We start from the raw sequence: 23,142 nt of genomic DNA, 5'->3' as shown, positions 1-23,142 counted from the left end.
TGGCGTTGGGGGACCGACACAGCTGTGTTCCCCCAAAAGGGCCTGTATTTGCAACAAGACAAGCCGTGCTTTCAATGTGAATGTACCAACCTAATTACCCCTACCCCAGAGGAAACATTTAAATAATAGGAGGAAAGTGTGTCAATGTTCATCTGTGTAATTTGCATCATTTTAGCTTTGAGCTTAGTATTCGGGGCCAGTACTTGAGAAATGGAAAAGCCACAAAGGGCCTGGGCTGCCGGATCTGGCCAAAAGGGGCCCATCTAGTCCAGCTTCCTGTTCCCAAGAGGGTCCAACGAGATGCCCCAATGGGAAGCCCACAAAGAGCACTCTCCCCTGTCATGAACCTGTAATGGTCATGAGTTATTAAAAATCTGCTGACAACACTTTGGCTCCAGTAAGGGACTCTGGGAGATGGTTACAGTCAGAAAAGACAAGCCTTGCCAATTTGTAAAGTTAAGTTTCATTTTTCCAGCTGAAGACGGTTAGAAGAAGCCTTAATAAGCTGCACCTGTTTATCTTTGCTGATTAACAAGTGCCTGGCACCCAAGGTCATCCTTGGCCTATGCAGTTGGAAAACACCGTTGGGAGGGGGGCCTGAAGGCGCGAAAATGTGAGAAACATCGAGAAGAAAGTTACATCAGTCAATTTCTGATTGGTCAATTAATCCTGGACCGTTAGGATCTTTTTCCCTTAAGTATAGGGCTAGGGACCCATAGCTTTTGTTCTCTGTTCTCTGCCTATGCTGACTGGCACCAGAGTTCCAAACCTTTTCTGCCTTATGGTTCCTGGGGTTGCTTATGGGAAGGCAACCTATGTCTGGTTCCATTGCTTTATGTTGAACATCCATCTCTCTTAGGAGAGGTGCCACGCAACCAACTACCTCGTATGTAAGTAGTTAGGTGAGCTAGTTTATTATTTTCTTGTTGTGTGTATGAATTCTCTTGTAAGAACCTAAACCCCTGTTGGGTGAATGGTCTTAAAGGATTACTTGCTGCTATATGATATGTGCACTTATATATGTTAATAAAGCTACTTCTATTTAACCTGGTGTGTTCATTTGAGAGAAGGGGTGGTTCTAAATTCAGTGTTTTGACCCAACCTCAGTCACTCACTACCAAAGAGGGTTAAGAAGTTAAAAGCTTGGATTTTAAGTGTTAAACCAGAGGTGCCTGGCAAGGAGTGTAACTGTGACTCTTGCCTTTTAGGACCTTGGTTTTATATACCTTCTGGGCTCAGAGATCCCCTGGCTCTGAGTGGACCAGTATACAGGGGTGGTGGCAGCCTACCTTCTACCTTGCAGGGTTGTTGTGAGCGTACACAGCCTTGGCAAGGGTGAAGTAATAGCTTTTCGGTTCCAGTCTCATTTCCCTAAGGGTGGGGTCTGAGCCTGATGCATGTTCCCGGGACTCTGAGGGTCGGGCGGGCATGACATGGCTGGCAGTGGTGAGGATCGAAGCCATTCCTGCTCTTAAGTGAACACGCTGTGTGAGATAAGTGCATTGCAGCAAGTTGTAAATTTTAAAGAGACTTCTGACACAATTGTTTGTTACTTTGGGTAGTAAGGTTAGTGCAGAATGTCGCAAAAGATAAAAACCAGATCTCAAAAGAATGGAGCCGAGGATGTGCTCCTGGCAGACACTGCGTTGCCTAGTCAGCTTGTTCAGCTGGAAGAAGGCGCTGCTGCTCTGTCGTTTATACCTCAGCCTTCTGTGGATGACAAGGAGTTCGTGTCTAAGCAAACTGAGGATAGCGAAGATGAGGAGGAATCAGATTTGGATGAGGAAGAGCTGCCTAGGAGCATGCAGCGCTACCTGGCTAAGCAAATGAAGCTGTTGTCCCTGCAGTTCAAGGCTATGGAGGAAGATCGCCGGAGTAGGGAAAGCTTTGCTCGTGAGATGCAACAACCGCGAGGAGGAAGACCAGACCTCCATAAAAAATCCTTTCCGACTTTTCGTGAGACAGATGACATTTTTACTTTCTTCCAAGTTTTTGCTCACTCTTGTAGAGATCAAGGTGTGCCTAAAAAGTACTGGATGAGTGCTTTACGCATTAATGCTGAAGGCGAGTTGAGAGAACTGTTGAACTCTTTGCCACTGGAGTATGTAGATGATTTTGACTATTTTTATGCTTTAGCCAAGTCTCATTTTGCGCTAACTTCAGAGGATTGTTTTCGGCATTTGGAAACAGACCAGAAGAAGTCTCGGGAAAGCTTCTCAGCCTTTGCTGCACGGATGGGCAGAAATGTGGAACGTTGGGCTGACACAGCCGAGGCTGTAACCCGAGAGGAGGTTTTAGATCTGTTTGCAAAAGAACTGTTTTACAGACGCCTCCCTCGAGATTTGATGGCTCTGGTCAGAGACCAGCAGCCCCGTTCTCTGACTGAAGCAGGCATGCTAGCAGATCGTATGTTTAAAAACAGAGCTGGAGAAAAGTATACTTTGTTTCGGAGACCGGAGTACGTTCCTGTGAAACCGCCGAGGCGAGAGACCGCAGGTATGCAGAAACCAGGGCAACCGGCGAAGGAAGAGGAAGGGGGGCCTGCTGGCTACTTCAAAGTGTCTTCCGCCCGGCCCGAGGCTGCATTGCAAGAGAAGCCCCGTGGAGAAATAATTTGTTTTAAATGTGGGCAAATTGGACATAAAGCTAATTCCTGTTCTAAAACCTTGTCTAAGCCCAATCCTGCTGGAAGGAAGAACCCAAAGGTTGCTCCAGTTGCACGCGTGAGAGACTTAACGTCCCCTGGAGCGGAACCTCCTGAACTTTCTTCATGGTCGTCAGCCGAGGAGAATGAAGGAGCAGAATCGGATTTTGTATTTTCTGCCCCAAATTCACAAGACCGTCCTGAGGCTCCTCGTGGACCAGTTGTTAAAGCCCTGCCGGTGAGTGTTGTACAGACTGTGTCAGGGGATCGAGAGGGAGGAGTAAAGAATAGTTTGTTTCCAGAGAAAGACTCTCCAGGACCCCTTTCATCGGAATGTAAAGAATGGGTTCAAACGCAGTTTTCCGAATCCATATATGTAAACTGTATTAAGGTCAAGGGAAGAATCGATTCAGGCTCAGAAATTACCAGTATTGCAGAACGGCTGGTTAAGCCGGAGCAATATGTTCCAGAGTTACAAGTGGCGGTCACAGCGTATGGCCAGCAGACAGTGCAAGTGCCTGTAGCTGATGTGGTGCTTTCATACCGAGGCTGGACTGGACGCCATAGAGTTATAGTTCATTCGGATGACCATTTATGGGATGTTTTAATAGGAGTTGATCTGTTGTTCCTAAGCCATCAAGAGACTGTACGTGAAGCGGAAATAAACGCTCTTACCAGGTCTCAAACTTTGTCACAACCTATGGAAGACTGTGGGGAGAAATGGCCTCTGGGTGGCGAGGAAGAGAGGGCTGCCGTTGGGAGGGCTGGGACCCTGCCCGAACAACAGGGAAAAAACTCCTTTCAACCCAGTGTGGGGGAGACGGAGGAATGTAAATTACCGGCAGCCAGCTCCCAAGCCTTTAAGGCAGCTTTACTGAAGGATGAGAGTTTGCAAAACTGCAGAGAAGAAGCCGAGAGAAGCCCTCCTGCCTTATCAGAGACTGTGAAAGTGAGATTTTATTGGGACAAAGGCTTGCTTTATCGAGAACATGTACCTGGGGGGAATTCTACGGACTGGCAACCAGTCAGACAATTAGTTGTGCCAAAACCTTTTCGCCTGGATGTATTGCGGCTGGCCCATGATGTTGTGACTGCGGGGCACCTGGGTGTGAAACGGACTTTGTTTTCTGTTACCCAGCATTTTTATTGGCCCTTAGTGGCTAAGACTGTTAAAGAATATGTAAAATCCTGTGATATTTGTCAACAACTTGGGTATGCGCGTGATCACCCTAAGGCACCCTTACAAGTATCCCAGATTGTGGCAGAACCTTTTGCTCAAGTGGCTGTGGACGTGATCGGCCCTTTTAATCCGACTAAGACTGGGAGAAGATTTATTTTGACTGTAATTGACTTTGCCACGAGATTTGCTGAAGCTATTCCTTTGAGTTCCATCACTGCCCCAGTCATTGCTAAAACCTTGTTAGAGTTATTTTCGCGTTGGGGGTTTCCCAAGACTATTTTGTCAGACCGAGGGCCGAGTTTTGTGGCTAAGTTAACTAAAAAACTTTGGGAACTTGCTGGTATGGAACATCACATTACGACTGCTGGTCACCATTCCTCGAATGGGCTATGTGAGAAAATGAACGCCACTATTAATAAAATGTTAAGGGCGTATGTGTTAGAACATCCTAGAGAGTGGGATGTAGCTTTACCTTTCCTGATGTTCGCCTATAGGGCTACTCCCTCTGCCAGCTTGGGCTACAGCCCCAACCAGCTAGTTTTTGGAAGGGATCTGGTGGGGCCTTTGTCATTACTCAAGAATGAGTGGGAAGGAAGGTTGGAAGCTATGCCTGTGTCGGTAGTAACTTACCTCCAGAAGTTACAGAATATCTTAAGAGATGTTTTGGCTGTCGCTCATGAGAATTTGGGGGAGGCTCAACAACAGCAGAAAGCCCATTATGATGCTCACGCTAAAGAAAGACACTTTGTTGAGGGGTCAGAAGTTTTGGTACTAAAGGCCCAAGTAGACAATAAGTTGTCGGTGGCCTGGGAAGGCCCTTTGATTGTCAAGGCCCAGTTGAGCGACACCAACTATCTGCTAATTGACCCTAAATCCCATAAGAAACCTAAAGTATACCATGTGAATATGATGAAGCAATATTTTTCTAGGAAACATCTGGTTTTGACTTGCACTCCTGCTATGGAGGTTGCTGAAGATGCCCTGTCTCGGTTACCTGTTCCAGTTGACTGACATTTGATTCATGCCTATTCCACGGACTGATTTTCTGGCTCTGATGACCTCTGGATTGTTTTTAGACCTTGTTTTATTCTTTTACGCTTTTAATATGTTTTATGGACTTTTATAAGATTTATGGCTTATGACCTTTTTTTGAACCTGGACCAGTTTTTGGATCACCCCATTTTTTATTCTATCTCTTTATTTTTTAATAAAGTCTTTTTTTCTTGGGTGTTTTAGGGGTCCCTTAATTTTTTTTCCCCTTTTGTTGTTATTTTGTAATTTAGTATATATTAAGAAGGCATAAGTCAAGAAGTAGCTCACTTGCTTAAAAATGTATTAATTTGTTCTTTTTCTTTTTTTTTTCTTTTTCTTTTTTTTTTCTCTCTCTCCTTTTTTTTTTTAAATATATGTTGTATATAGAGTAATGTTGGTGGAATTTTTTTTTTTTATTTTATTATTATTATTTTTTTTTTATTGTTCCCTTATCCCTGGTTGCTGTGGCGATGACGCAGAACTATCCAGAGTTCTGACATCATCTTCCCAAAAAGGGGCGTGTCATGAACCTGTAATGGTCATGAGTTATTAAAAATCTGCTGACAACACTTTGGCTCCAGTAAGGGACTCTGGGAGATGGTTACAGTCAGAAAAGACAAGCCTTGCCAATTTGTAAAGTTAAGTTTCATTTTTCCAGCTGAAGACGGTTAGAAGAAGCCTTAATAAGCTGCACCTGTTTATCTTTGCTGATTAACAAGTGCCTGGCACCCAAGGTCATCCTTGGCCTATGCAGTTGGAAAACACCGTTGGGAGGGGGGCCTGAAGGCGCGAAAATGTGAGAAACATCGAGAAGAAAGTTACATCAGTCAATTTCTGATTGGTCAATTAATCCTGGACCGTTAGGATCTTTTTCCCTTAAGTATAGGGCTAGGGACCCATAGCTTTTGTTCTCTGTTCTCTGCCTATGCTGACTGGCACCAGAGTTCCAAACCTTTTCTGCCTTATGGTTCCTGGGGTTGCTTATGGGAAGGCAACCTATGTCTGGTTCCATTGCTTTATGTTGAACATCCATCTCTCTTAGGAGAGGTGCCACGCAACCAACTACCTCGTATGTAAGTAGTTAGGTGAGCTAGTTTATTATTTTCTTGTTGTGTGTATGAATTCTCTTGTAAGAACCTAAACCCCTGTTGGGTGAATGGTCTTAAAGGATTACTTGCTGCTATATGATATGTGCACTTATATATGTTAATAAAGCTACTTCTATTTAACCTGGTGTGTTCATTTGAGAGAAGGGGTGGTTCTAAATTCAGTGTTTTGACCCAACCTCAGTCACTCACTACCAAAGAGGGTTAAGAAGTTAAAAGCTTGGATTTTAAGTGTTAAACCAGAGGTGCCTGGCAAGGAGTGTAACTGTGACTCTTGCCTTTTAGGACCTTGGTTTTATATACCTTCTGGGCTCAGAGATCCCCTGGCTCTGAGTGGACCAGTATACAGGGGTGGTGGCAGCCTACCTTCTACCTTGCAGGGTTGTTGTGAGCGTACACAGCCTTGGCAAGGGTGAAGTAATAGCTTTTCGGTTCCAGTCTCATTTCCCTAAGGGTGGGGTCTGAGCCTGATGCATGTTCCCGGGACTCTGAGGGTCGGGCGGGCATGACATCCCCCACTTGCGCTTCCCAGCAACTGGGAGTCAGAGGCCGGCTGCCTCTAATCTTGGAGGTAGTGTATGGCCATTGTGGCTAGTAGCCAACCCCTCCCCCCTCACTTTGTGGGCATGTGACAAAAAGTCCTCTGGTGAGGTGTTGTTATCTTTCAGGGAACGCTGTTGTGCTCAAGCCGTCGGAGGTCAGCGGACACACGGCCAAGCTCTTAGAGGAAATACTCCCTCAGTATCTTGACAAGGTAGGTGAGACCACCTGGTGCGGCATTAACCATGGGATGCCGGCACACTTAACTTTTGTACCGTCGGAACGGCACACATTGTATGGTGTTTTTTTTAAAAAAGGCCTTAAATCCTGCGTGTTCACCGTTACAAATTCCCGACTGAAGGGAAAGGGAAGTGATATTGCTGTCATGCAGGCTTCGCCAAGCTGGTGCCCTCTAGATGTTGTTAGACTACAGCTCCCAGCAGCCCCAGCAGCCAAATCATGCTAGGGGCTTAATGGGAGTTGCTGTCCGACAACATCTGGAAGGCACCAGCTTGGCGACGGCTGTTGTAGTGTGTTAGTAGTGTCGTCTGCAGCACAACTTAAGTTTGCCCCCTTCAAAGAGCCCTAAAGTCTGGCAGATATGTTAAAAAGCATACCGGCACTTCATTTTTATTTTTTAAAAATGCCCTGTCCCTTTTTTTTTTGTTATTGTTGGGTAAAAAAAAAAAGATGAGCCTGAGATATCTTCTAAAAATATAACATTGGGCAATAGCTGCTTCCGTGGATCACCAGGCAATGCATAAAAGCGCAGCTGCATTTACATAGTGAAAACGAGAAGGGAAAAAATGCTTCATTAAATAGCAAAACTGCGGTTCAGATAACAACAAACGTAGGAAGGGGTCTTAGACTGAGTCAGACCATTAGTGCATCTAGCTCAGTATTGTCTGCACTGACCGGGAGCCATCCAGGGTATCAGACAGGGGATGTTCCCAGCCCTACCTGGAGATGCCCCTTGCTTCCCCGGATAGGGAAGATGCGGGATGTGCGTAGAAACCTTCGACTTTCACGCGGTTGGAATGTGGGCTACTGAAAGAAAGTAAAAATCACATAATTTGCACCACTTACCTTTGCCTCTGGCCCCGCCCACCACTGATATGTGGCCCCCAGGAGATTGCCCAAGATGGAATGTGGCCCTCGGGCTGGGGGGGGGGGAGTTCCCCATGCCTCTTTTTAAACAAACACCTAGGACCGCAGAACCGAACAGAGGCATGGGCTCTTACTGGGAGGAAGGGCGGGATATAAATCAAAATAATAAATAAATAATAAGTAACGCTTTGGCTGCTGAGAGGCTTTGCTCATTTTGATGAGCCACTGAACCTGTTTGACGAGCCAATCTGGATGCATTTCTTCACGAGGAGGAGGCATTTTATGCCGGCTGAGCCGAGGCCAGACTTGAGAAGCCGACTGTATCATTTAATCTCCTCTTTTTGGTGGGTGTCCCACCTTGTCTATCGTATTACACTCCAAAAGCAGTTTCTGGCCCGGGGGAGTGTCAAAATATACAACTCAAGTCACGGTGCCTCCCCTCCCCATCTAGAGCAATCCGAAAGATAATTAAATGCAAATCCAAGAAGCCTTTTCACAACAGTGCTGCGAGGAGGTGATTATCAACTGAATATCGGCAAGCAAGAAAATCTTTAGCTCAGTTCTCCCCATCTGTTTGCATTTAAAGAAATAAATTTGAAAAACCCCAAGGTTCCTCAGTATTTTAATTCCCACTCCTCCTAATAAGCACTTTTTTGCCTGCAACTTTGCCTTATCAGAGCTGATCCGGTTCTGAACAGGCTGTTCCGTTTGCATTTCCCACCAGGACCTCTTCCCGGTCGTCACCGGAGGGGTTCCAGAGACAACTGAACTGCTGAAGCAGCGGTTTGATCACATCCTTTACACAGGCAACAGCCAGGTGGGGAAAATCGTCATGGAAGCAGCCGCCAAGCACCTCACGCCTGTTACCCTTGAGCTGGGAGGGAAGAGCCCGTGTTATGTCGATAAAGATTGCAACCTCGACGTGGCTTGCAGGTAAGATCCGCAGGGATCGCCTTGCAGCTAAGGTGATGTCACTGTGCTGGCCTTGACCAGCGGGCCGTTTATCGCCCAGCTTTCTCGTTTCAGTGAGAAACTCCTCAGGAAAGGGTATATTGGGAGACAGCCCCAGTGGAGGCTAGTCCGTTAGGGAGAATGGGACAACACCGATCCAATCACAGCCTCCCATCGGCCAACTGCTACCTGCCTCCCTTCTCACTTACAACCAGCCCAGAGGTGGGGGGTGGGCGGCTTGGCTGCCAGCATCGTCCTCCTCAGTCTCACTGTTGCCCTTTATAGAACTTGGATGGGGGTAAAACTAGAATGGGTTGGCTCTGCCTGTTTAGGCTCCCTGCTTTGCACAATACCAGTCCCGGGGCATACCATCTCCCAATGGATAGCCCTCCCTGTTTGTGCCTTTGTTGTTACGTGCCTTCAAGTAAGTCACGACTTATGGCGACCCTATGAATCAGCGACCTCCAAGAGCATCTGGCGTGAACCACCCCGTTCAGATCTTGTAAGTTGAGGTCTGTGGCTTCCTTGATGGAATCAATCCATCTCTTGTGTGGCCTTCCTCTTTTTCTACTTCCTTCTCTTTTTCCCAGCATTATTGTCTTTTCTAGTGAATCAGGTCTTCTCATTACGTGTCCAAAGTATGATAGCCTCAGTTTCATCATTCTAGCTTCTAACGATAGTGATAGTGTTTGTGCCTAGCATTTGATAAATTGCTGGTATGCATCCCTGGCACATGGAGGTTTCATTTGGGCAAGGGAGGAGAGCCGCTCCTTGTAGGGGAACCGTTCCTCCAGCCCTTTGATTGTTTTGGTTACCCTTTTCTGTTGGACCTTCTCTGGCTCTAGAACATCCTTTTTTTGCGTGTGGTGAAGTGAGCGGAGCGGTATTATTTACCTTATCCCAGTCTGCATATATATTGGAGCAGTATTTTAAAATGTTTTGTTTTTAAGATATTTTAAAGATGGCTTTTAGTGCTTTATTGCTTCTTCTTTGCCACCCTGGACTCTCTTTGGGAGGAAGGGTGAGATGTAAATCTAATTAATAAATAATATAAAATAACTTCAGGGTGTATAAATAGTTCTGCATTCAGAGAATACCCGTAGAGTAGAAAAATTAAAGAGTGTAAAACATAATACGGATCGTAAAACAGCATTCAGGCACACCTTTTTACCCTGGCTTTTGACACGAGATGTATATTTTTACAATGTAAATTGTTTTAAACTGTTTTAGTGGTGTGCTTTATTGTTGCAACCTGCCCTGGGGCTTACTGATGAAGGGCAAGTAGTAAATATAATAATACCAGTTGTTGATGATGATGATGATGATGATGATAATAATAATAATAATAGCAGCAGCCAACAAGAATGAAAAACTGCAGGAATAAAAAGGGCTCATTTTGGCGGGTTTGGAAGAAGAGAAAAGCCTTCAACAGAGGTTGAAAACGAAACGAACGTTGGGGCTTGCTTCACTTCCAAGGGGAAAGGATTGCAGAGAATTGGTGCCGTGTGCTTGAGTCACAGCGCATTTTACCGCCTGGGGCGTGCGGCACCATCAGCAGATCTTCATCCACAGGTCTACATGACCTGGGTTGGGGGTGTAAAGGGAGAGGCAGTTTTCTGATACCCTGGCCCAGACTTGTTTTAGGACTTTATACTCCAGCAGTAAGAATGTAGCTCAGACTAGCTCAGAATCGTCTGCACTGACTAGCAGCGCCTCTCCAGGGTTTCCTATGTCCGCACGCTTGCTTGGAGATGCCGGGGGCTGAGCCGTAGATCGTCTGCATGCAAAGTGGGTGCTTGGCCAGAAAGCTGTGGTTGCTCCCCTTACAACAATGTAAGATTCTAGCCCTCATGGTTCCGAATAAAAGGGTTGAAATAGGGACATAGAAAGCTGCCTTACACCATCTAACTCAGTATTGTCTACGCTGACTGGCAACTGCTCTCCAGAGGTTTCAGGCAGAGGACTCCCTGGAGATGCCAAGGGTTGAACCTGGGACTTTGTCAGCTTCTCGGCCAGTGAGCTACGATCCTTCAGTCTAGACCTCGAATCTTGCTCCGTAGCGAATCCCAACTGTGGTTGCGCAATAGTTTTGCATAACAGCGTTATTAAACTTTCGACCCGTTCCATAAGGATCCCGTATCACCCAGGGCTTGGCAAGCTGTTGCAACCAACGCTCTGGTTTATTTATTTTTTGAGCTGCTTTGACTTGATTTGCTCACATTGAGCAACAAAGAGCATGAGTCCAAAGTTTGAACCTCGCGATCTCTTTTCCCTCTCGCTGCCTCTTTACCTCTGCCAGGACGAAAAAAGAGCTGGCTGTATGTGTGTGTATCTCTCACTCTCTCTCTCTCTGTGTGTGTGTTAAACAGCAAAGATTAGCAGCTGTTTGGACAGGTCTCTGTCAGCTCTACCTGGAGATGCCATTGGGGATTGAATCTGGAAACATCTGCTTCCAAGGCAGATGTTCTGCCGCTGAGCTATGCTGCTTCCCCGAACAAGATCCCAGTCCTCATGGTTCTGAATTGTTTTCATATAGGAAGCTGCCGTATAGATAGTTTGACCCACTGGTCCATCTTGCTCAGCGTTGTCTACTCTGATTGGCAGCGGCTCATTCAGGCAGGGGGACGTTCCCAGCCCTGCCTGGAGACGCCGCCGTTGGGCATGCAAGGCAGATGATCTGCCCCTGAGCTACTCATGCAAGATTCTCAGACCTGAGTTCGCTTCAGCCTGAAGGGGACCTTTTCCAGCCTGAGGGCCGCGTTCCCTTCTGCGCAATCTTTGGAGGGCCACGTGCCAATGGTGGGCAGGTCCATAGGCAAAAGTGGGCGGAGCAACAAATGTAAACTCGTATCTTGGTACAGTAAGCTAACCTCTGCACACGTGCGCACACCCTTCTCGGCCCTCCACCCAGGCAAACAAGAGGCACGGTCAGAGTTAAAGGACTCCTCCCAGCCAGGCAAAAACACTCAAGGAAGGTGCGAAACAAGGCCTGCAAGGGGTGTGGCTTGGAAGGGGCATGGCCTGGGATGAGTCCCGGTTACAGCGGCCTAGAGGGCTGCGTTGGGCCTCCAGGCCTGTAGTGTCAAATCTGATCCTAGGAATAGCGCTCGTGTGATTTTTATTGCTGTATTTTATAAGTAAATCCGTCAACACAAATGCGTCACTTTCTTAGTGGGAAGCGAGGTACAAACTGAATCATCCTAAATCCAATGCTGTGTTTGAATAATTAGTTACAGCAACGCTGTTCACGCTTCCATGCCATATTCGGGTCTGGCCCTCCAGTTGGGCAAAGCATGGGATCTGCCTCAAACAGCAGCTTTTGCGTGTCGTCGAAAGGCAGCAAATGGCCGTTGAATGTATTCTCCTTTGATGGCAGCCCATTTGGGTTTTTAGGCCGCCAAAATGTCGTGGTCTGGCCCAAGCCAGGTTTGGTAGCCAAATCCCCTCCGAAAGGGTTTCCTTATCTCTCTTAAGCCACTAGTCCATGGTGTTAAATCTCATGTCTGTCTGTCTTCCTTTTCCCGACAGACGGATTACATGGGGGAAGTACATGAACTGCGGCCAGACCTGCATTGCCCCCGACTACGTTCTGTGCGACCAGTCCATCCAGAATAAAATGGTGGAGATTATTAAAAAGACACTAAAGGTGAAGGTTTTGAATCGGGCAGCCCTTTGCGGCATTGAAGGAATGTCTCATGTCACTGAGGAAACGTGATGACCATTGATCAGTGGCATCACATTTCTAAGCAGACAACCTGGAACTGTTACGCCATTGCGTTCTGCAGGAATTGATCTGTCTCCGTAGGCAGCACCTCCACTTTGGAACTCCCTGCCCATTGATATTATACAGGGGCCTTCGCTGTCCTGCCTCAAAACCTTTTTTTTTGCTTAAGCAAGCCACCCCAGATACATAAATTGGACACACATTTGAACTTGTAAATTTTATTTTGTAATATACATTTTTAAAATGGCAAGCTTTATTTAAAAAAAAAGTGTAGGCTAACATCTGATCTTAATTGGTAATTTAATGTATATTTATGTAAAACCGCTTAGAGGTTTTGACAGTTAGTATATAAAATCCCGTTAAATGAAATAAATAAATCAGCCTCCAGTGATAATTTCATGCATGGATTTGTTGGAATAACCCTGTTTGACTTCTTAGGCAAGTGATTGTCATGCAACTTACATAAGATACCTACCAGGGAAAGCTGATGAATTAGGGCCAAGTTCTACTCAGAGTAGGCCCACTGAAATTAATGGACCTATGTTAGTTCTATCCATTACTTTCAATGGGTCCACCCTGAATTTAATGTTGGATAGAGCCCAGTATGTACCTCTGTACCCAAAGTTGCTGTCGTATGTTAATTTGTTAAAGAGAATTGATTAAAAAGGGGGGAGGATAACCTCCTCCCCAACCAAACATCCTGGAAGAAGGGAGGGATATAAGTACGACCATTTAAATAAATAAGAGGGTAGTCCTCGTGATTTTACCAAGCCAACATGGTCTCGTTGACTCCTTGCAGGAATTTTACGGCGAGGATATTAAAAAGTCTCCAGACTACGAAAGGATCGTGAATAAGCACCATTTCAGGAGGATCATGGGCCTTTTGGAGGGGCAGAAGATTGCACATGGGGGAGAAGCAGATGAATCCACATGTTTTATAGGTAAAGCTGGAACAGACTAGGGGGCTTGTTTTTAATCAAGCGCGCAGTGTTCCACTGGACACAGCAAAGAGGCAATCGGCATACCTCTTTTGTGTGCAGGCATGGGAGGAATGACCAGGACAGGGTGGATAAAGAATGTACTGTATCTGTGGAGTGCATGATTCAGAAGAGTTTACAGAAGAACTGCAAATGAGGAAGGGCCGTAGCATGCTTTGCATGCAAAAAGGCCTGGGTTCAAGCCCCGGCATCTCCAGAAAGAACCCCTGTCTGAAATCCTGGAGTGCCTCTGCCAGTCAGTGCAGGCAATACTGAGCTAGATGGACCAACCGTCTGATCCTGTATATAAGATAGTTTCCTACGTTTAAGCAATCAGTCGGACCTTTTAACCAGTTGAAAAAAGTGCCCTCGATTAATCAGGCAGAGGATTTTTTTAAAAAGCAAAACCTAATTTTTAATCCAAGTGGGGCATTGCCTTTTCAATTTTCTCACTTATGCTGGAAGGAAAGCCTTTTTTTTTTAAGACAGTCTCTTTTCCAACACATTATGTGTTGTCTAAAAACAAAGCAAGCATTCTCATTGCGGGAGGGCGGCGCTGTCAGAAAGGTGGCGATTTGGCTCAGCAAATAGGCCTCAAGGAGACGCCCCCAAGTGGCCAGAGCTGATAGTGGAGAACCATCCCGGTCAGGCAACCTTAGAAGACTCTACGTGGCCAATCGTTGCTCACCACACTCAGCCGCTGTGGTACAACGCCCTTGTTGTGTAGGATTTGCGTGCTGGAAAATGCCACATGGAGATGAGGGGATTGTAATATATGATGATGAGAGCTTGAGAAGTTTACGTGGAAACCAGCGAGAAAGGACTTGCAGCTCAGTCCTGTGTTACTCGGGAGCGAGTCCTGTTGGATTGAATGGGGCTTAACTCCCAGGGAAGCTTGTACAGGCTTGGCATGAGAATGATAACCAGACAGACTGGTTTGGAGGAGATGTCCTGGATCAACTTGGGGGCGCATTAGATATTTACGTGTCCTGATAATGCATTGTTAATTATATTCTGCCCTACCGATTGGGAGCAGTGACCACAGTGCTATTAAATTAAACATACATGTAACTGGCCAATTGCCAAGAAAATCCAACACGGTCACATTTGACTTCAAAAGACGAAACTTCACAAAAATGAGGGGATTGGTAAAAAGAAAGCTGAAAAACAAAGTCCAGAGGGTCACATCACTCGAAAATGCTTGGAAGTTGTTTAAAAACACTATATTAGAAGCTCAACTGGAGTGCATACCGCAGATCAGAAAAGGTACCGCCAGAGCCAAGAAGATGCCAGCATGGTTAACGAGCAAAGTCAAGGAAGCTCTTAGAGGCAAAAAGTCTTCCTTCAGAAAATGGAAGTCTTGTCCAAATGAAGAAAATAAAAAAGAAGACAAACTCTGGCAAAAGAAATGCAGGAAGACAATAAGGGATGCTAAAAAAGAATTTGAGGAGCACATTGCTAAGAACATAAAAACCAACAACAAAAAATTCTATAAATACATTCAAAGCAGGAGACCATCTAGGGAGACAATTGGACTCTTGGATGATAAGGGAGTCAAAGGTGTACTAAAGAACGATAAGGAGATTGCAGAGAAGCTAAATGAATTCTTTGCATCTGTCTTCACAGTGGAAGATATAGGGCAGATCCCTGAACCTGAACTAACATTTGCAGGAAGGGATTCTGAGGAACTGAGACAAATAGTGGTAACGAGAGAGGAAGTTCTAAGCTTAATGGACAATATAAAAACTGACAAATCACCGGGCCCGGATGGCATCCACCCGAGAGTTCTCAAAGAACTCAAAGGTGAAATTGCTGATCTGCTAACTAAAATATGTAACTTGTCCCTCGGGTCCTCCTCCGTGCCTGAGGACTGGAAAGTGGCAAATGTAACGCCAATCTTCAAAAAGGGATCCAGAGGGGATCCCGGAAATTACAGGCCAGTTAGCTTAACTTCTGTCCCTGGAAAACTGGTAGAAAGTATGATTAAAGCTAGATTAACTAAGCACATAGAAGAACAAGCCTTGCTGAAGCAGAGCCAGCATGGCTTCTGCAAGGGAAAGTCCTGTCTCAGTAACCTATTAGAATTCTTTGAGAGTGTCAACAAGCATATAGATAGAGGTGATCCAGTGGACATAGTGTACTTAGACTTTCAAAAAGCGTTTGACAAGGTACCTCACCAAAGGCTTCTGAGGAAGCTTAGCAGTCATGGAATAAGAGGAGAGGTCCTCGTGTGGATAAGGAATTGGTTAAGAAGCAGAAAGCAGAGAGTCGGAATAAACGGACAGTTCTCCCAATGGAGGGCTGTAGAAAGTGGAGTCCCTCAAGGATCGGTATTGGGACCTGTACTTTTCAACTTGTTCATTAATGACCTAGGATTAGGAGTGAGCAGTGAAGTGGCCAAGTTTGCTGACGACACTAAATTGTTCAGGGTTGTTAAAACAAAAAGGGATTGCGAAGAGCTCCAAAAAGATCTCTCCAAACTGAGTGAATGGGCGGAAAAATGGCAAATGCCATTCAATATAAACAAGTGTAAAATTATGCATATTGGAGCAAAAAATCTTCATTTCACATATACGCTCATGGGGTCTGAACTGGCGGTGACCGACCAGGAGAGAGACCTCGGGGTTGTGGTGGACAGCACGATGAAAATGTCGACCCAGTGTGCGGCAGCTGTGAAAAAGGCAAATTCCATGCTAGCAATAATTAGGAAAGGTATTGAAAATAAAACAGCCGATATCATAATGCCGTTGTATAAATCTATGGTGCGGCCGCATTTGGAATACTGTGTACAGTTCTGGTCGCCTCATCTCAGAAAGGATATTATAGAGTTGGAAAAGGTTCAGAAGAGGGCAACCAGAATGATCAAGGGGATGGAGCGACTCCCTTACGAGGAAAGGTTGCAGCATTTGGGGCTTTTTAGTTTAGAGAAAAGGCGGGTCAGAGGAGACATGATAGAAGTGTATAAAATTATGCATGGCATTGAGAAAGTGGATAGAGAAAAGTTCTTCTCCCTCTCTCATAATACTAGAACTCGTGGACATTCAAAGAAGCTGAATGTTGGAAGATTCAGGACAGACAAAAGGAAGTACTTCTTTACTCAGCGCATAGTTAAACTATGGAATTTGCTCCCACAAGATGCAGTAATGGCCATCAGCTTGGATGGCTTTAAAAGAAGATTAGACAAATTCATGGAGGACAGGGCTATCAATGGCTACTAGCCATGATGGCTGTGCTCTGCCACCCTAGTCAGAGGCAGCATGCTTCTGAAAACCAGTTGCCGGAAGCCTCAGGAGGGGAGAGTGTTCTTGCACTCGGGTCCTGCTTGCGGGCTTCCCCCAGGCACCTGGTTGCCCACTGTGAGAACAGGATGCTGGACTAGATGGGCCACTGGCCTGATCCAGCAGGCTCTTCTTATGTTCTTATGTTCTTACCTGATAAGATCCCAGGGTCCTTCCCAGGGCCAGTCACTGCTCTATAAGCAGAGCCCCTGCTCTGCATGCAGAGGGTCCCAGGTTGACCCCTGACCTCTCCAGTTTAAGAGATCAGGTTGTTGCAGGTGATGGAGGAGGTGCCCTCTCTGCCTGAGATGAGACTGGGGTCGGGAGACAAAAGAATCCGGCTTGGTCTAAGACTGGCTCTTACTCTCCATTGGCCTCAGTGTACGAGCAAATAGATGGGTTGACTACTTCAGGGTTCCAGAGCGAGTGACCCAATGGTTTGACAAAGGCCCTGCTCGGTCCTTGCAGGTGCCCGTCCTGTTCCCTCTGTTTGTTAACCTCCCCATCCTCGATTCATCTCTTCCTAGCGCCAACGATCCTGACGGACGTCAGCCCAGATGCCAAGGTCATGCAGGAGGAGATTTTCGGCCCCGTTCTTCCCATTGTCACCGTGAAGGGCGTGGATGACGCCATTCGGTTAATCAACCAGCGGGAGAAGCCCCTCGCCCTTTACGTCTTTGCTAACAACAAGAAGGTACTGCTTTGCACTCAGGACGGAGCTTCCTGGGGTCAAATCCCGGAGGCCCTGAACCACTTCTAGGCTAGGTCACTTGGATCCAAACTGGGTTTAAGTCTATCGTTATCAGAAGAGCCTCGCTGCTGCTGGATCAGGCCAGAGGGGGCCCATCTAGCCCAGCATATTGTTCTCATAGTGGTCATCCAGATTCCTCTTCCGGGAAGCCCACAAGCAGGACCTGAGCACGGCATTGTCATCCTCTCCTGTGGTTTCCAGCAGCTGGTATTCAGAGACATACTGCCTCCGACAGTGGAGGTAGAATATATCCATCATGGTTCATAACTGTCAATAGCCTTATCCTCCGTGAATTTGTCTAATCCTCTTTTGAAGCCATGTATTTTTTTTTCTTTATCCCATTCTGTCTCTGTACTGGATTTGAAACTGTTTTTACATGTGGAATTGTTTGTATATATGGAATTGTTTTTATTACCTATGGCTTTTCCGGCAAAATCGCTTTGAGCGATTTTATGGGAAGCGACTCATAAACAGAATCAAAGAAAAATTTTTTATTATAATTTATTTCATTTGTGAGTTGCTTCGTACGAAGCCTCTCATAGCGATTTCACGATACGATAAGAACCCATATTAAACAATTACATCTGTAAAACAATCAACAGCTATTACATATATGAAAACAACTTCAGTTCCAACATAACCGACCAGGATTAAAAAAAAAAAAATCTCCACTTGGAAGGCTTGTTGAAAGAGGAACATCTTTAACAGGCACCCAAAAGGCAACATGGATGGTACTTGTTTTTGATATGTAAGGGGAGGGAATTCCACAAGGTTGGTGCCACCACACTAAAGGTCCTTTCCTTATGTTGTGCGGAACGGACCTCCTGATAAGATGGTGTCTGCAGGAGGCCCTCACCTGCAGAGTGCAGTGATCGATTGGGTATATAAGGGATAAGACGGTCTTTCACGTATCCTGGTCCCAAGCTGTATAGGGCTTTGTGCACCAAAACCAACAACCTGAACTTAGACAGCAAGATTCTAAGTGGATTACAAGCTATTGGTAGATAAAGGCTTTTACCTGAATGTTCAAGATAGCCGCCATGATGTATCTGGAGGAAGTGGTTCCTATCAGAAATTGAAAGCTATAGCAATGGGTAGCATGCAGGAAAAATGTGGCACTTTTGTCCAGAAAAAGTCCACGTCTATTGGCTGCGCTGCCTGACTCCTGTAACGTCAGGGTCAGAGAGGCCTCCTTCAAGGGACAGGTTGTGAAGCCTGCCGTTGTGGCAGTTATCGTGTTCATTTCCTGTTACAGTAACAGGAACCAAAATAGCTTCCAAAAATATAGTCGAGGTGTCCTTTATTCTGTCCTGGCCAGTTAATCAACCCCGAGTGAGTTGATTAATCTGTTGGTTGAGCTGAGTGGAGCTTGCGGTCTCATTCCTCTCTGTTTTTTGTCTTCTTACCCAAGGTAATCAAAAAGATGATTGCGGAGACGTCCAGTGGTGGTGTGACAGCCAATGACGTCCTCATGCACTTCAGTGTTTCAGGATTGCCATTTGGAGGCGTCGGTGAGTTGATAGCCCCCTTGGGGGGTGCCAGGATGGTGGTGGTGGAGGTGGCAGCTATGGGATTTCTTAAGGTCCTCTCTGGCAGATTTTTCTAAACTAGGATGAATTTTGTCTTCTGCCTTAAACTCATTTGGTGCAAGATTGCAATTTGGGGATGCTCAGGATCCATCTGCACTATGCATTTAAAGCAGTATTATCCTCCTTTGAGGAAGGGCTGTCGCTCAGTGGCAGAGCATCTGCCTTGCATGCGGAAGGTCCCAGGTTCAATCCCGGACATCTCCAGACAGGGCTGGGAAGGCCCCCTGCCGGAAACCCTGGAGAGCCGCTTCTGCCAGTCAGTGCAGGCAGTCCTGAGCTAGTTGGACCAAGGGTCTGACTCAGTATAAGGCGGCTTCCTCTGTCCTGTCATGGCTTCCCCCAAAGACTCCTGGGAAGTGGAGTTTGTGAAGGGTGCTGAGGCCACTATTCCCCTCACAGAGCTACAATTCCCAGAGTGGTTTAACAATCAGTCCTGATTCCCATAGTGGGTAGTGTCTGACTTAAGTTCTTAACTTAAGTCCCTGGATTTCAGTGGGTTTACTCTCAGTAGGACTTGGACCGGATAGTTGGATTTACCCCATTGTTAATTGTTTGAAAGTGAGTAATCTTTTGCGGAACTGTTGGTTAATTGTTTGAGGACTAGTGACATTTTCCTGCTTGACTTCTACCCATTATATTTAATTTCAGTTTTTCATTGCCATCATCATCATTAAATAATAATTGGTTATATTCAACTTAGTCTTACTCAGAGTAAGCCCATTGAAATCAATGGACTAAGTTGCTAACTGAAATCCATTGCTTTTGGTGGGTCTCCTCTCAATAGGACTTAGATGGATTCAACCCAGTGTTTATTGTTTGAGTGTGACTTTTTTTTGCCAAGTTATATGGTAATTGTTTGAGAGCTAGCAACTTCTTTTTTGTTTTTACCAATCTGTATATTAATTCTTTGAGGGCTAGTAACTTTTTTGACAGATCTGTATGTTAATACTTTGAGGGCTAGTATCTTATTTTTGACAGAACTGCAAGTTAATTCTTTGAGGGCTAGTAACTTTTTTGACAGATCTGTAAATACTTTGAGGGCTAGTATCTTATTTTTGACAGAACTGCAGGTTAATTCTTTGAGGGCTAGTCGCTTTTTTTGACAGATCTGTATGTTATTTCATTGAGGGCTTGTAACTTTTTTTTTTTTGAGAGAGATCTGTAAATGTTTGAAGAGCTAGTAACCTTTTTTGCAGATCAGTTTGTCTGGCTTTTTTTCTCCCTCAGGATGCATTTTGTCTGTCTTGTTGCTTCAGCGAGGTCTGATTAAGTGGATCAACCCTTGCCCACTGCTTAACCGTTCTTGCTGTTGATACCCACCCCCCAGGTAACAGCGGGATGGGGTCCTACCACGGCCGGTACAGCTTCGAGACCTTCTCCCACCGGCGCTCCTGCCTCATCCGGACCTTCAAGATGGAAGGTTTCAACAACATCCGCTACCCGCCTGCATGCCGGAAGAAGCTGGACTGGGCCAAGTTCTTGTTCTTGACGCACTTCAGCAAACGCAAAATTGGGCTTGCCACACTCGCCCTCCTGGGGGTCCTGGTGGCCATTGTGGTCAAGGTGAGCCTTGCTTCTAGGGCTTAAGTTAGCCATCCTTGCTGGGGCTCTGTTTGGAAAGAAGTGGGGCAGGGTAGCCTTCTTCAACCCCTGAAAGGGCTCTCTCCTCACACCAAAGAGGGCAAAGACTTGTCTTCTGCTGGCCGGGAGGGCAGATCTAATGAGTTAAAGGAGGGTGGATTTTGGTGGAACATGCTATAGGAGTAACATCTTAATGGTAAGAGCAGCTCAACAATGGGACCCAGTTTCCCAGAGTGGGGGGTGGACTCTCCCTCACTTGGAGGGTCTTCCAGCAGAGTCTCTACCATCGTCTGTTCCTGGGGCCAGTGATGGCTGGTGCACGTTGGGTCTGGAAGGGCGCGAGTCAGGGAGGCCAACAGTAGGCGGGGCCTGAGCCCCTGACAGGCAAGGCCAGAGCCAATGGCAGGCAGAGCCATCCCCTGGAGCTGTTTGTCAGTAAGAAGGCAGGCAGGCAGGAGTTGGCTTAGGTTGGTTGGTGGGGCTGTGTCCTTTCCTCCCCAACGAGCCTCCGCTGTTGTTTTAGGGCTTTGATGGATGCTTTATTTTATCTTATTTGACTTCTGCATGGCTCTGTGGCTTGTGCAAAGCAGGGAGGTACATAAAGTATTCAAATACTGTAATTGTGTGAGAGACGGGGGGGGGAGTGAGCCAGTCGCCCCAGGTGAGACACGGGGGTCGCTGAGACCATTTGGTTGTTTCAATCGATCGAATGTCCCATTTTCTTTAGGGATTTGGCTGAATTGGAAACTCTCATTATTGCTTTCACTACAGTTTAGCTTTACGTTGATTGACGATGGAGCACTTAAAGTTGGGGGTGTGGGTGATGCTGGACCTACTCCAGAGTAGACCCATTGAAGTTAATAGACATGAGGCTTGTTAAATTTTAATGGATGTAGTCTGAGTAGGACTTAACTTGACTACAACTGCTTGTTTTTACAGCTCCGGTAATATTGGGGTTGCATCCAGTGTTAACCCTACTCGGTTAAATGGACGGACATGATTAAGTTAAGCCTATTGTTTTCAATGGGTGTACTCTGAATAGGACTCGGTTGGTTACACAATCCTCTCTATATTGCTCTCTTTTTTCGGTATAATTTTTAGAATTATCTCTGGGATGGAAAATATTCAACGAAGAACGGGTTAGAAGTACACAGAAATGAAAAAATAAATTCAGCCCTACAGAGCCCCTTCTGATTCTCTGAACTGTAGTCTCCCAGCCCCAGCACTGCCTTAAACCAGTTTTTTCTCTTGGCCAACGCTGCCCATAAGGCGGTGGGCAGGAGGGGGCAGGAGAGCCAGTGTCCCCAGACTTAGTCCCCAGACTTAGTCCCCAGACTTAGTCCCCAGACTTAGTCCCCAGACTTAGTCCCCAGACTTAGTCCCCAGACTTAGTCCCCAGACTAAGTCCCCAGACTTAGTTGGACAACAGCTCCCAGAATTCCCCAGACAGTTGGCCATGTCGGCTGGTGGGAGCTGAAGACCAGCGATGCCCGGAGGGGCCACACAGGTTCTCCCCAGCCCGGCCCATACAGAGTGTTCAACACAAGTCCAGCCTTTCTTAAGCTGATGTAAGAGGGGCCGTGTCATTCTCATTTCCTTCTGGTTCTCTCCAGAACCGCCGGGCCGTGCTAAGGGTTAAGGCCCTGCTGGCTGCTTTGGCCTCACACAGAATGTGGAGCCCTGGTAGGAGTTGATGAGACCCATATGCAAAGCCGGCGCGATTCAGGGGAGGTAGGAGCTGCCTTTTCCACGATTCCATGCCCATGGGGGTTTCCTGCCTGTGGCTGCACAGTTGTGAGTCACGCTTGTGAAGACGGCAAGCGCTCAGTTCTGTAACTTGACAGCGCAGGGGAAAGAGTCTAGCGGACGGACGCGGAAGCCCAGTGATCCTCTAGATGTTGCTGGGCTACATCTCATCATTCCCCTGGCCAGCGGTCCTTTTGGCTGATAGGGCTGATGGGAGGTGGAGCCCAGCAATGCATCTGTGAGGCCTAGGGGTGTAAACCAAATCAGATCATTCGTTATTACTGTCCAAGACCATCATTAGGGTGTAATAGTCCAGGGGTGTAGTCATCCAGGGTCTTGTGTGTGTGTGTGTCTTTGACGCCTTACTTTTTTGGGAGCCAGGTCCCAGCAGGGTTCCTATGTCTCCAGCGTCCTGCGAGCCAATCAGCAAGAATGGGGAGCATGTTAGCCAGCTACGTCATCAAGCAGTTGGGTGGCGGCAGGAGATAAACGTGTAGACGCTGAATTGAGTGATTCAAGCAGTGTCTCTTGACAGTGAGAAGGGACAGTCAAATGGTGACCAGTGACAGGGAAGCAGAAAGCAGCATTCAAGCCTGGCCAGATTCTTCTATAATCTTAGAACGAGACGTGGCTGTGATGGGCCACGGCTGTAACTATTATGAAGGGACCTGCACTTCTGAATTTGCCACTACACTACTAGTAAGGCCACAGACTCCTCACGTCTGGTTTAGCGGCACCTTGGAGACTAGCAGATTTCTTGTGCCATCAGCTTTCACGGACTAGAGTCCTCTTTGCGACAAGTCCTCTGTTGGCAAGTGCATGCCTGCCTTATAACAAAAGATCGCATTTGCTCTTTTGCTTTGCATCCAGGAGCCGATCAGAAACTTCTTTATCAATATGTGGCTTTCAATAATACGCTGACAAGCTTCCTCCTCA

General features: G+C 46.4%; 1 protein-coding gene across 9 annotated transcripts in view; it reads left to right on the top strand.

Annotated features, from left to right (window-relative positions):
* The window catches only part of LOC133374401 (aldehyde dehydrogenase family 3 member A2-like), a 36,936-nt gene that overhangs the window by 11,556 nt on the left and 2,238 nt on the right, over window positions 1-23,142 (top strand). For 8 of the 9 annotated variants that reach the window (XM_061605287.1, XM_061605290.1, XM_061605281.1 and 5 more), the window contains exons 4-11: window positions 6,631-6,716; window positions 8,334-8,542; window positions 12,089-12,206; window positions 13,084-13,225; window positions 17,067-17,233; window positions 18,702-18,801; window positions 20,207-20,442; window positions 22,074-22,191. In XM_061605287.1, the coding sequence (XP_061461271.1) occupies window positions 6,631-6,716; window positions 8,334-8,542; window positions 12,089-12,206; window positions 13,084-13,225; window positions 17,067-17,233; window positions 18,702-18,801; window positions 20,207-20,442; window positions 22,074-22,154 (1,139 nt within the window). In that variant the 3' untranslated portion in view covers window positions 22,155-22,191. The remainder of the gene's footprint in view (window positions 1-6,630; window positions 6,717-8,333; window positions 8,543-12,088; window positions 12,207-13,083; window positions 13,226-17,066; window positions 17,234-18,701; window positions 18,802-20,206; window positions 20,443-22,073; window positions 22,192-23,142) is intronic. The other variant, XM_061605282.1, reaches the window with a different exon arrangement.

This window comes from Rhineura floridana, chromosome 21 (assembly GCF_030035675.1).
Source record: "Rhineura floridana isolate rRhiFlo1 chromosome 21, rRhiFlo1.hap2, whole genome shotgun sequence".
Lineage (NCBI taxonomy): Eukaryota > Metazoa > Chordata > Lepidosauria > Squamata > Rhineuridae > Rhineura > Rhineura floridana.
The sequence above is the reverse complement of the archived record's forward strand: the minus strand, read 5'-3'. Positions and strand labels throughout refer to the sequence as shown.